Source organism: Camelina sativa, chromosome 4 (genome assembly GCF_000633955.1).
Source record: "Camelina sativa cultivar DH55 chromosome 4, Cs, whole genome shotgun sequence".
Classification (NCBI taxonomy): Eukaryota; Viridiplantae; Streptophyta; class Magnoliopsida; order Brassicales; family Brassicaceae; genus Camelina; species Camelina sativa.
The window spans coordinates 5997572-6008965 of record NC_025688.1 but is presented as its reverse complement, the minus strand read 5'-3'; the positions used below and the strand labels follow the sequence as shown (position 1 = coordinate 6008965).

Genomic DNA, 11394 nt, shown 5'->3' with positions numbered 1-11394 from the left:
TTTTTTTTTTTTTTTTTTTTCCTTTAACAATAAAATTAAATCAATCTGTGTGTTAACAAAAAATTTCTTAATTATTTTTAAAACTATTGACAAAATTTGAAAAAAATACTTAATATATTCGAAAAAGGCGACGAAAAAGGCGATTAGCTTCCGTAACCCTAATCGCTGCCGTTTGTCGGCCTCACGCCGGTAAATGAGAATCATCCAATGGCTAAGAAGAAAAAGAAAGGCTCGAAAGGTTCAAGAGTGTTCAATGGTGCCTCTCGGTCGGTTCACTCGATTTCGGGTACCTCCCAATTTGCTCGTATCTCCGCGGTGGTAGGTCACTCCGTCAAATCCGGTAAGTCTGAGGTCCCCTCGTTGGAGGTAGGTTCTCCCAATGGCTCGGAGGAGCCAACGGCGGCTCCTTCCTTGCCTCCTCCAGTCGCTCAACTTCTAGATCCAGATCTAGGTCGAACGCCTGCATCGACTTCTGAGCTTTGCAAGAACACTCTCTCTCCGTCTGTGATCTCTTCACCGAAGTTAGCTGATTCCCCTCATGTTGCTGTTGAGGCTTCTGCTTCCGGCTTACCTCCTTCGGGGATTGTCTCTATTCCTACTAAGGCTGGTCCTCAAGTTGCTCCAAAGGGTCCGACTCCCTCCTCCATGGACAAGAAATGGGATAATCTCTTTGGTGTCTCCAACCAACTACAAGAATTTGGCTCTCCGACCCAACACATCACTGGCGTTCCATTTGTGCTTATCCTTGATGAAAACATAGAAGAGGCTAAGGAAGAGTTTAAAGACTTCATCTTTGCTCAATTTCATGGCAATCCCCCAAACATGGGCAGAATTATAGGAGTCGTGAATGCTCTCTGGGTACGCACTGGTCCTCGCATCTTCGTCCACAAAGTTGGCTATGGAGCTTTTCTCTTGCGAGTTTCTAATCCTCGGACAAGAGCTATCTTCTTGGGTCGTAATGTCTGGAACATTGCGGGATATCCCATGTTTGTCTCTCCGTGGTCTCCTGAGTTCACTCCGGAGTCCCCTCCCATTACTTCCGCGTCCATCATTGCAGAACTGCGCGGTGTTCCCTACCTCTTGTTTAACAAACAGAGTCTTAGTAAGTTAGCAACTGCTATAGGGAAACCTGTTGCGGTGGCTCCGGAAACTGAAAGGAAGGAAACCTTTGAGGTGGCAAAGGTTCTCGTTAAGGTTGATCTTACTAAAGATCTCCCCTCAAAGATCATTACTGGTTTCTCTAATGGAAGGGAAGTGGAGATTGAAGTCTCTTATTCGTGGCTTCCCCCACGATGCACAGAGTGTAAAGCGTATGGACACGACCTTTCCCACTGTCCCTCCAGGCCGGCACCCTCTCCCTCTTTGCGAAAGAGATCTCACTGGTCACGGAGTAGACCTCGGAGCCATCGACGCTCTAGGAAACGCTCTAGGCAAGGCAGATCTACTGACAGACGGGCTAAAGTTCCACCTCAGCTTGAATGGAAGGTCAAGAACGTGAGCAAGATTGATACTCAGTTGAATCAGGCTAAGGACTCGAGGGAGGACGAGCTAAAGGTTCTTCCTCGAACCAATGGTGAGGTTGGTGATCAGTTGGGATCTACTTCGGTGGAGTTTGTGGAGGAGGAATCCCCTGTATCTAGCAACACTGCTCAATCAACTGGTTCACCTGAGATCGTAGAGGTTAATGTGGTGGACACAGACATAACTGCAACTCCTATCACTGGCTCCCTGGCGACCACGCGGATAGAGGAGCAGCCGAGTGAGGATTCAGAAGCACCCTTCATCCTGGTTACGCGCAGGAGGAGTGGCCGTAAGGTCACACCGTCACATTAACTATCTATATATATGTTTTTTGTGTGGAATATTAGAGGTCTGAATAGTACCAGACGTCAAGACTTTACAAAGCAATGGATTACCCTCCATAAGCCACTTTTTGGAGCGTTCCTTGAAACGCATATTCGGCCAGTAAATGCAGGACGAGTTACAAGGGCACTCTCTGCTGGATGGAACTTTTTTGGAAATTTTGATCATCATGCTACTGCTAGAATAGTGGTGTGTTGGGATCCGTCGGTATCTATGGTAGTATATAAGGTATCTCCTCAGCTTATCATTTGCGGGTTCTTTATCCAGTCGATAAGTGTAAATATCACGGTATCTTTTGTGTACGGATTCAATGTTTTGGAGGCTCCAGTTCCGCTCTTGGAAGAATTGGTTTGGCTGAATACGAACACTCCAGTCAACAAAACACCTTGGTTAGTGGTGGGAGACTTCAATCAGATTTTGCGTTCCTCCCAGCATTCCGAACATCTCACCCAGGCAGTGGACTTCTCAGGGATTGATGACACCAACTTGGCTCTGCAAGAATCAGACCTGTTTGAAGCTCAGTCTAAAGGTCTCCCTTTTACTTGGTGGAGCAATCAAGAGGACAACCCCTTTGCCAAGAAGATTGATCATGCTTTTATCAACCAGGCATGGGCTGATACATTCAGAGACTCCTATGTGGAATTTCTGGCGCCTCTGCAGTCAAATCACGCAGCTTGTTTTTGTTATATTCCTTCTCTGCAGCGCTCTGTCCAGAAGCCATTCAAATTCTTTTAGCATCTACTGGACCACCCTCAATTCAAGGACACCATTCAGGAAAGTTGGAACCCTCTAGCCTTTCAAGGGACTAGTCAATACCAGCTGGTTCGACCTTTGCGAAATCTCAAATTGTCCTTAATACTATTGAACAAACAACATTATAGCGACATCAGTGTAAGGGTGAAGAGTCATGCTGACAAAGTTGCTGATCTCCAACGTCAAATCCTCTCATCTCCGGATGCTCAGGCAGTTAGGGAAGAGCATGAAGCTAGAACCTTATGGCAGACGTTACTCACAGCGGAGGAAAAGTTCTATCGTCAAAAATCGAGAATTCTTTGGCTTGCTATGGGGGATAAAAACATTGCGTTCTTTCATAAGTCAGTGTCTCAAAGGGCGGCTAGGAATCATATTCATTTCCTATGTGATCAGGATGGTAGAAGGATCTCAGAGCTATCGGAGATGAAGGCTTTTGCTGCAGATTATTTTGCAGGTGTGTTGGGCCATATGGACATGCCAAGTTCGCCAATCTCAGTAGAGGAACTGAGGGGGTTACTTCCTTTCAGATGCACTGTTTCTCAGTCTCAAGACCTACTGAAAGCGGTCTCTTCAGAGGAAATCAAGGCGGTAGTTTTTGCAATGCCATTGAACAAAAGTCCAGGGCCTGATGGGTTCTCTGTGGAGTTTTTCCGAGCCTCTTGGGAGGTTATAGGCAGCTTGGTGGTCGAAGCAGTTCAAGAATTTTTTCGTAATGGCCGCCTCCTAAAAGATTTAAACTGCACCATCATTGCTTTGATCTCTAAGGTACCAGAAGCATGCAAGTTGAGTGATTTTAGACCAATCAGTTGCTGTAACCTCATCTACAAAGTCATCTCAAAGGTTATCTCTAACAGGCTGAAGCCCATCCTTCTTGAGAGCATCAGTCCAAACCAAGCGGCTTTTTTGAAAGGTAGGAGCTTGGGAGAAAACGTTTTGCTAGCTTCGGACTTAATCAGGGACTATCAAAAAGCCAGTTGTCAGAAAAGTTGCATGGTTAAGGTGGATATCCGGAAAGCTTTTGATACTGTCTGTTGGGATTTTGTCCTAAAGATTCTCGAAGCTCATAATTTCCCTCCCATGTTTTGTACTTGGATCAAGGAGTGTATATCCTCACCAAGGTTCTCTGTTGCTATCAATGGTGAGCTGGCGGGATTCTTCTGTGGAGAAAAAGGATTGCACCAAGGAGATTCTATTTCCCCATACTTGTTCATCATGGTTATGGAGGCTCTCTCCAAGCTTCTTGAATTTGCGACCTCTTCTGGGAAAATTAAACTCCATCCCCATTGCTCTTCGCCTCGGGTCACTCATTTATTATTTCCTGATGACCTACTGGTGTTCACAGATGGCTCGAGGCTTTCTCTGTCAGGGGTTGCTGAGGTTATGCAACAGTTCAAGAGAATGAGTGGCTTAGACATGAATCCGGAGAAATCAGAAATCTTTTTTGGAGGCTACTCGGAGGTGGAAGTTGATGTTCTTAGTGCATTATCTGGGATCAAGGTCGGCTCCTTTCCAACTCGGTACTTGGGCTTACCCCTCAACCCAGCAAGAATCTCCTTTGCAACTCTGCAGCCGTTTCTAGAGAAGATCACCTCAAATTTGCATTCATGGATGGTTAAATATCTATCCTTTGCTGGTAAAATCAGACTTATCTCTTCATTAATATATGGCATGGTTAACTTCTGGAGCTCTGTTTTCAACTTGCCTAAGAAGTTCTATGAAAAGGTCGATTCTCTCTGTGCTGCTTTCCTGTGGAAGAATAAGACAGATTCAGCACGAGGCGCCAGAGTATCTTGGACAAATGTTTGTAGACCTAAAGAGGAGGGTGGTCTGGGTATATGCAGGTTGCAGGACTTCCATGTTGTGTTTCAGCTCAAACTGATTTGGAACTTCTTTGCAAATGCGGGTTCTATGTGGGTTGCTTGGTTGAAGGGCAATGTGTTTCACAGGAATGGTTTCTGGACTATAAATGATTCCCAAAGACTTTCACGTACTGTGAGATGCATGCTGCAGCTAAGACCTATTTTGAAGGATTTTCTGAGATGTGAAGTTGGTAATGGAAGAAACGCTTCATTTTGGCATGATCACTGGTGCGATCTGGGTCCTTTACTCGAATTTGTTGGCGATATTGGTCCAAGGCAGCTACGAGTGAGGAAAAATGGCAAGGTTCTCGATGCAGTTCGAAATGGAGAATGGTGGATGCCTGCTGCTAGGTCAGACACGCAGCAACTATCACCTCAATCTCTCCACCAAATGATACAAAAGGAGAGGACGTTTATCTCTGGAAAAGGTTATCAGGTACCTTTACTCAGGTTTTCTCTTCCAAAGAAACTTGGGAGCAGCTACGATCTCACTCCTCTCATGTACCTTGGTGCAAGACTGTGTGGTTTAAGGAAGCAGTGCCACGTTATTCGTTCATCATGTGGCTAGCTTTCCAGGATCGTCTACCTACTAAGGATAGGCTTCAGAGTTAGAGCATGAATGTCACTCCCAACTGTGTCTTATGCTCCTCAGGAATGGAAAGTCATGAACATCTTTTCTTCAACTGCCTTTACTCGCTCCAAATCTAGGCAGCTTTTGCAGGTCGAATTTGGTCATCCCCCCCTCGGACCTAAGCTCTATCTTGGTCTGGATCACTCAAGCTAGGCAGCCGCCCACCTCCAGGACTGCAACACTCATCAAGCTCGTACTTCAAGTTACATCTATCACATTTGGCGAGAGCGCAACGCCAGGGTCTTCTCCAACATCCATTCAAATCCGTCAGCTGTTCAAGCAGTGGTTGATCGTACTGTTAGAGACCGTCTCCTCTCCATTTCAGGATCGACGACTTCCTCGTCTTCGCTTCTGGCCGGTTATTTTGCTTGTATAAGCTTTCCTTTCTAATGTATTTGCTATTTGCTTTTTGTACAGAAAAAACTGAAAATGGTATAAAATTTAATTTTTTACCAAAAAAAAAAAAATTCTTAATTACGCTTAATCCTATTTTAGCTAAATCCTCAGTATAAACCCCTATCAACACCGTCTCTTTGATAGGTTCGATTTGATCCCTCTCCCATGTTGTGTGTACAAGTGTAGTGCTGTTAAACAAGTGTGCAGACTGCAGAGTCTCCTAGACCACTTGACTATCAAACAAAGTACCTTTTCTCGTGTTCTCATTGGTTCTTTAAATAATCACAAGATTAAATTAATTAATAAACCAATCACGAGATTAGTTTTTAAGTTTTTCCTTAACACCAGACACAGAGCCACAAAACTTTCCTCTTTTTCTTTTCTTTTTTGGGAAAACGTCCTGGTTCCCCATGAGAACTATGATATCGTACCAGATGGAGCCCGATCTTTACCCCCGTCCCAGATGGCTCTCATGAAATTCTTCTCAATCTATATACCCATATATCGGGATGTTATCGGTTTAAAGAGTGAACCGATACGATACCGTTCATACCAAATAGAAAACCAAAAATAAAACCTGACTGATGTTAATAATCCGACCCGAGACGATACATCTATAACACATCTATAACTCCATTAAAATCCCCAAATCCTCAAACCCTAAAAGCATAAAATTCTTAAATCGATCTTTGCAACCATGAGTACCGTTTCTGGAGGTTCGAGTGGTTCATCAAATGTTCGACAAAGAGGATTCGTCGTTGGCGTGCCTAAGAGATGCTGGTGTGGGGAACACATCGTGGCAAAGAATTCCAAATCCGAGCCTAATCCTTCTCGGAGATACTTTCGATGTCGAGAAGCAGCAGCAAAGAAGGTACTATGTTATGCTTTGTTTGATGTAGACATCGACCTAATCCAAATCCGAGCCTAATCCTTCTCATCAATTTTCATTGTATTCTATGATATAATGTTAGCTTGTGAACGATAACCACATCTTTAAGTGGGTCGATGAGGCATTGTTGGACGAGGTAGCAACATTGGGTGTTCAATTTGAGAGAGTAAAAGAAGAGATGAAAGAGCGTACAATAGAGACATTGCAAGAACAGAAGCTGAAATTTGAGAAGATGCAAATGGAGTTCGAAAAAGAGCTTTGTGAGAGGGTTGAAGAAGTTTTGTTGGAAGCAAAAGCTGAATTGCAATGTAGGATGAATAAGAGTATAATTGTATGTGTTTTCGGTTTTATGATCTTGTTTGCTCTGTTTAAGCTTGTATGATGAGCTATTGTAAACTATTGTTCGGTTGTAATCTATTGTTGTTCGGTTGTATGCTCTGCTTTATGCTCTTGTTTGTTTTGGTGTTGAGTGTGAACTCCTGTTGGTGTTGCTATTGCATTTAATAAGATAAGACATTCCACATTTCATAAAAGGCAGAACATGATGAACACATGTTCTGAAAACAAGCAGAATGATAACGTTTTGAAATCATGTTCTCAACATGATCACAGACCAAAAACATAACCCTACTAGTCTATTCGACCAAAATACAGATCCAACTAGTCTCTTAAACCAAAAAACAGACCCCTACTACCATAATCTTCAATATTCAGGCTTGTGAAAGTCCTCCACCACCTTGAGATAGTCCTCCACCACCCTGAACAACTTCTCCTCCACCACCTTGAGATAGNTGCTCTTTAGCAAGAAACCTTGCCACATATGGAGTACATAAACCTGAAACATCAAAAACCAAGAACATTGCATTAAATATGTAGAAATCATAGACAGTCTTTGAATAAAATCATAGACAATCGTAGAAAATTGCATTAAATTTTGAATAAAGTTAATTACCTTTGTGAGAATGAGAGAGAGCTGAACGCTTGGCAATCCGAACCATAGACAGTCTTCTAACTGTCTCCAACATTGCCACAAACGGTTTCTCCCTTGCTTTGTCGATGGTCTTGTTGAAAGATTCTGTGAAGTTGTTGTCAACATCTTCGCAATAACCCCCCAACTTATAGAAGGCACGACACCAGCTCTTTGGTTTCGACTTCATAACATCATCATACACACCAGTGTCATAAGCGTGTATCTGTTCCAGTCTCTCACCGAACTGTTTTGCATTATAGCTCCAAGCCATATGCCAGAGGAGTGGCTTGATTTGCTTCTTGGAAGGATGAGTCTTCTTCAAGTTCCCATAGATGTGTCTAACACACATTCTATGCTCTATTTGTGGTAACTCCAACTCCACAGCTTTTATCAACCCCTAATTGAGAACCAAAAACCAAACATATTAAAAACGAGAGCATTCACATTTATTAACCAATATAATAAATTAGTTAGATACATACCTTTTGTCGATCAGACACTAAAATGTAACCATCTCCCTCGTTTAGATCCAGGTCAGTCTTCAATCTCTTCACAAACCATAACCAATTGTCTTTGTTCTCAACTTGAACAACACACCAGGCTATTGGATAGATGCCATTGTCTGCATCTCTGCCTAATGCAGCAAGCAACTGTCCCTTGATCTTTGCCTTTAAGAAGGCGCCATCAACTCCTATTATTGGCCGGCAAGTCTGTTTCCAAGTTCTTCTAAGGGCATCGAAACAAACATAAAACCGATTGAAGACGTCTTGACCAGCATCATTCTTAATTGTATCAATCTCCACAACAGACCCTGGATTTGCTTCCAAGATCTCAGCTTGGTAATCTCGCAGTCGTGCAAACTGTTGTTCATACTCATACTCTATCCATCCCAAAGCCTTTCTCCGAGCAGCTTGACATTGTGGCCTAGTAGCGGATATCTTCCACCTTTCCATGATAATCTGTTCAATCCTCAAAGGCTTGTAATGATCCGGTTCCTCTCTAATCTTATCGAGAAAAATTCTAGCTATGACTGGGACCTTAAACATCTCACACTCGCCATTGGGGGTACAACAATGCTTATCAATGTATTTCGTAATCTTCCACAAAGATGCGTTTGGAAGAAGTGCAGCAAACACTTTCCACTCACAATTGCCCTTATCCCCAACACATCTAAACCCGAGTTTATCTTTGTCATACCTGTATTGCTTCAAATTGTAACCAGTATGTAGTGCATAGTCCAAGACACTCTCCTTGAATGCGACCCCATTGTAGAAGGATTGGTCTTTCCACAAAGTTCCATCACCACGTCCGATATCCGTAAACACCCTCTCTGGACCCGCACCACGACCACGACCCGCACCACGACCACGACCTTCTTCCTCGTCGTCACTTTCTGGGTACGTATCATGACGAATCGACTCTTCAGCATCGGTAAATTCCTGAGCAAGCATATCGACGTGAAATTCATCTCGATCCTCTCCTTCTTCATCGTACTCTCGTTCTCCAACACCATCTCTTTGCCCAATACCATCTTGTTGCCCAAAACCAGATCGGATTATTAAATCCATCGATTCAATTTGAGAAATCGATGGTGAAATTTGATTTTCTAGGGTTCGTCGCGAGAGAAAACAAAAAAGAGGTTAAAATGTGATTTTAGGGATTTCTCGGTTGAGGGTTATGTTTCTAATCGGGTCAAAATCAGGTTTTAATCGGGTCGAAATCAGGTTTATTTTGGTTTGTAAACTTCGTCACTCGGTTAATCAAATAGTAAACCAATTAAACCTATAGCAATGGTGAAATAGATGATATCTTCTATTCTCATGGAGATACAAAACGTAAATTACAGATATATGGGTATATAGATTGAAAAGAATTTCAGGAGAGCCATCTGGGACGGGGTAAAGATCGGGCTCCATCTGGTACGATATCATAGTTCTCATGGGAAACCAGGACGTTTTCCCTTCTTTTTTTCTAGTTTCTTCCATCTCTCTCTCTCTCTCCACCGCTTCCTTCCTAAAGTTGTAACCTTTATTTTCNACCCTTTTTGCAAAATGGGTCTAGAACAAACTCTGTAAAATTAGAGTTTTTATTTTGGTCTATAGTTTATGTTCTCATGTTGTAACAAACAGATTTGGTGAAAAGGGTTGTTTGTGTTTTGTATTGTGATGTATTGTTTACTGAAATGTATCAGTTTGCTTCTTTTAGTGAAATGTGCTTATTTGCTTAAAATTTTTGTTAAAAATTACAGCTTTTTAATCATCCTGCTTGAGAAAACCTTATTAGCAATAGCGAACAATGAAAGCTAAAAGAAGAGGAGAAACGTAGAAAGACCTTGGGATTTGTACATACATTGGAGTTTTGAAATATTAGTGCCTTCTCTTTTTTTTTGTTGCTGTTGTTACATGATATAAGAGTAGAAAACTATAACTGCGTGTATCAATATGGCTTTACCACTTGTGGTCATGTTCCCGAATTCAACCACTCTTGTCCTGGCCGGAAGCTGGAATAGTAGTCCTGGTGAGAGTAGGATGAATAGAGACACCGCTACAATCACCGGTCCCCAATCTGTGCTCATCTATAAAGGTTTTGAATCTCTTCTCTTCTTAGTGTTTTGTATTGAAGATGCTTATGTGAATTGTGTGTATAAAAAAGAGTGTTTGTGTTGTTCTTTTGCTGATGAAGAGGGAGACAAAGTGGAGAGAGTTATGTATAAGAAGGTGAGTGAGTGATGACTGAGTCTTTTTGGCTTTTCTTGGTGGCTAAGGAGACGAAAGAAGAAGAGGTTAAGATACTAAGCTTAGTGATGGATTACGAGGAAAGGGCATTGTGTTTCTTTATTGGCTCTGCTTTTGTGAACTTATCGTCTTTGATGATTGTTCAATCAGTTGTTTCTATGCTCTTTGGTGTTGTTTGCTTTTTGTTAAAGAATTTGAGATAAAGTAGATTACTACATAAAGATTGTATATCAAGAACTGTGTCCACTTATTTGTTTTCTTAGCAGTTTGGTTTATCTTTTTGTTTTGTTTCTCTCTTGAGTCTTCTAGTAACAGTGGACCCGATTTAGTTTCCGTTTTCGATTCTCTGTTAACTGATTGGATCCGGTCTAATAATCAGTATCTCTGTGTCTTGCGATTGATCTATGTTTGTATTGTCCCTGTGGATCTTTTCAAAATGTACTGATCTTTTTATTCTTTCTTTTGTTAGGCTTGTACTAATGGTGTTGAATTCGAGCTCAAGAATCAATGTGGGTCAAATGGGCAGACATTTTTAGGTTCATCAGTGATTGGTTTGGAGCAGAGATGTGACAGTTATGAGCAGTTAACACCTGTAGCCATATCGCGTTTAGGTGCTACTTCGAATACTGTTTAGATTCGGGTACAATACTTCCATACATAACACATTGCCTTAAACTAGACTGCATAACCTCGTTGACTACACACATTAATAGATACTGATTTTTGTATATTATATATGGATGTGATAGGGTAGAGCTTTGCTTGGAACCTCAATTGAGGTTTGTTGAAGTGAGTATTTATCTTCACAGCTCCAAAACAAGATCTGCAAAAAGCAAAGCAAATGATATGAAAACTCTTGAGAGAGAGAAATGAAAAAAAAAAAAAAAAAAAAAAAAAGAGAAATAGTACTTTGTGTTCATTGTTCTGTGTATATAGTATCTTGACTTACACTCCGCGTCGGTCTTGATCCATTTTTCTCTTTTCCTGTTCGCATCCGAGGTTGAACTTGCACCGAGAAACCCTCCAGTAAGACTATGGACCTTGAGATCCACTTTTCTTCTGTCATCTATCTCGTTATGGTCTCTTATAGGTGTATAGAGAACAGGGTGGACTTTACGTCGGTTGGTTTGAGCACTCTATAACAAAAACAGAAACCACCTTTAACTTTCAGAATTCTTCAACAGACCAATATCTTTAGGTTAACTATTTGAAAATGCTTAAAGCTAAGGCTAACCTTTCTAATAAGATCTTTCTTCTTGGGCTTAGAATCCTCATCATCATTTCTCGCCTTCTTCGAA

The 11394-nt window shown here is 41.8% G+C and overlaps 4 protein-coding genes across 5 annotated transcripts in view; 2 read left to right on the top strand and 2 right to left on the bottom strand.

Moving 5' to 3' along the window:
* On the top strand, window positions 6200–6773 carry LOC104783583 (uncharacterized protein At4g04775-like). Its single transcript, XM_010508724.1, has 2 exons — window positions 6200–6373; window positions 6474–6773. The coding sequence occupies exons 1-2, from the start codon at window positions 6200–6202 to the stop codon at window positions 6771–6773; spliced, it is 474 nt and encodes a 157-aa protein (XP_010507026.1).
* Window positions 7219–8950, bottom strand: LOC104783582. Its single transcript, XM_019244552.1, has 2 exons — window positions 7844–8950; window positions 7219–7758 (listed from the first exon to the last, which is right to left on the bottom strand). The coding sequence occupies exons 1-2, from the start codon at window positions 8927–8929 to the stop codon at window positions 7336–7338; spliced, it is 1509 nt and encodes a 502-aa protein (XP_019100097.1). The 5' UTR covers window positions 8930–8950; the 3' UTR covers window positions 7219–7335.
* Window positions 9405–10935, top strand: LOC104779928. 2 transcript variants are annotated; one of them, XM_010504361.1, is made up of 4 exons: window positions 9405–9944; window positions 10044–10078; window positions 10566–10736; window positions 10846–10935. In XM_010504361.1, exons 1-3 carry the CDS (start codon window positions 9803–9805, stop codon window positions 10728–10730), a joined length of 342 nt encoding a protein of 113 aa, XP_010502663.1. In that variant the 5' UTR covers window positions 9405–9802; the 3' UTR covers window positions 10731–10736; window positions 10846–10935. The 2 variants fall into 2 exon arrangements, with proteins under 2 accessions (XP_010502663.1, XP_010502661.1); XM_010504359.1 differs by lacking the exon at window positions 10846–10935 and having other exon boundaries at window positions 10566–10829.
* The window catches only part of LOC104783581 (protein LAZY 1-like), a 2686-nt gene continuing 2121 nt past the window's right edge, over window positions 10830–11394 (bottom strand). Inside the window, exons 4-6 of the mRNA XM_010508722.2 lie at window positions 11331–11387; window positions 11046–11232; window positions 10830–10919 (exon numbers count right to left, since the gene is read on the bottom strand). Coding sequence (XP_010507024.1) covers window positions 10900–10919; window positions 11046–11232; window positions 11331–11387 — 264 coding nt within the window. The 3' untranslated portion in view covers window positions 10830–10899. The remainder of the gene's footprint in view (window positions 10920–11045; window positions 11233–11330; window positions 11388–11394) is intronic.

Coding starts and splice junctions, on each gene's coding strand:
- LOC104783583 (XM_010508724.1), top strand. CDS start 6,200: ATGAGTACCGTTTCTGGAGGTTCGAGTGGTTCATCAAATGTTCGACAA. Junction 6,374..6,473: donor GAGAAGCAGCAGCAAAGAAG/GTACTATGTTAT, acceptor ATATAATGTTAG/CTTGTGAACGATAACCACAT.
- LOC104783582 (XM_019244552.1), bottom strand. CDS start 8,929: ATGGATTTAATAATCCGATCTGGTTTTGGGCAACAAGATGGTATTGGG. Junction 7,759..7,843: donor TAGTGTCTGATCGACAAAAG/GTATGTATCTAA, acceptor GTTCTCAATTAG/GGGTTGATAAAAGCTGTGGA.
- LOC104779928 (XM_010504361.1), top strand. CDS start 9,803: ATGGCTTTACCACTTGTGGTCATGTTCCCGAATTCAACCACTCTTGTC. Junction 9,945..10,043: donor ATCTGTGCTCATCTATAAAG/GTTTTGAATCTC, acceptor TTGCTGATGAAG/AGGGAGACAAAGTGGAGAGA. Junction 10,079..10,565: donor AGAGAGTTATGTATAAGAAG/GTGAGTGAGTGA, acceptor TTCTTTTGTTAG/GCTTGTACTAATGGTGTTGA.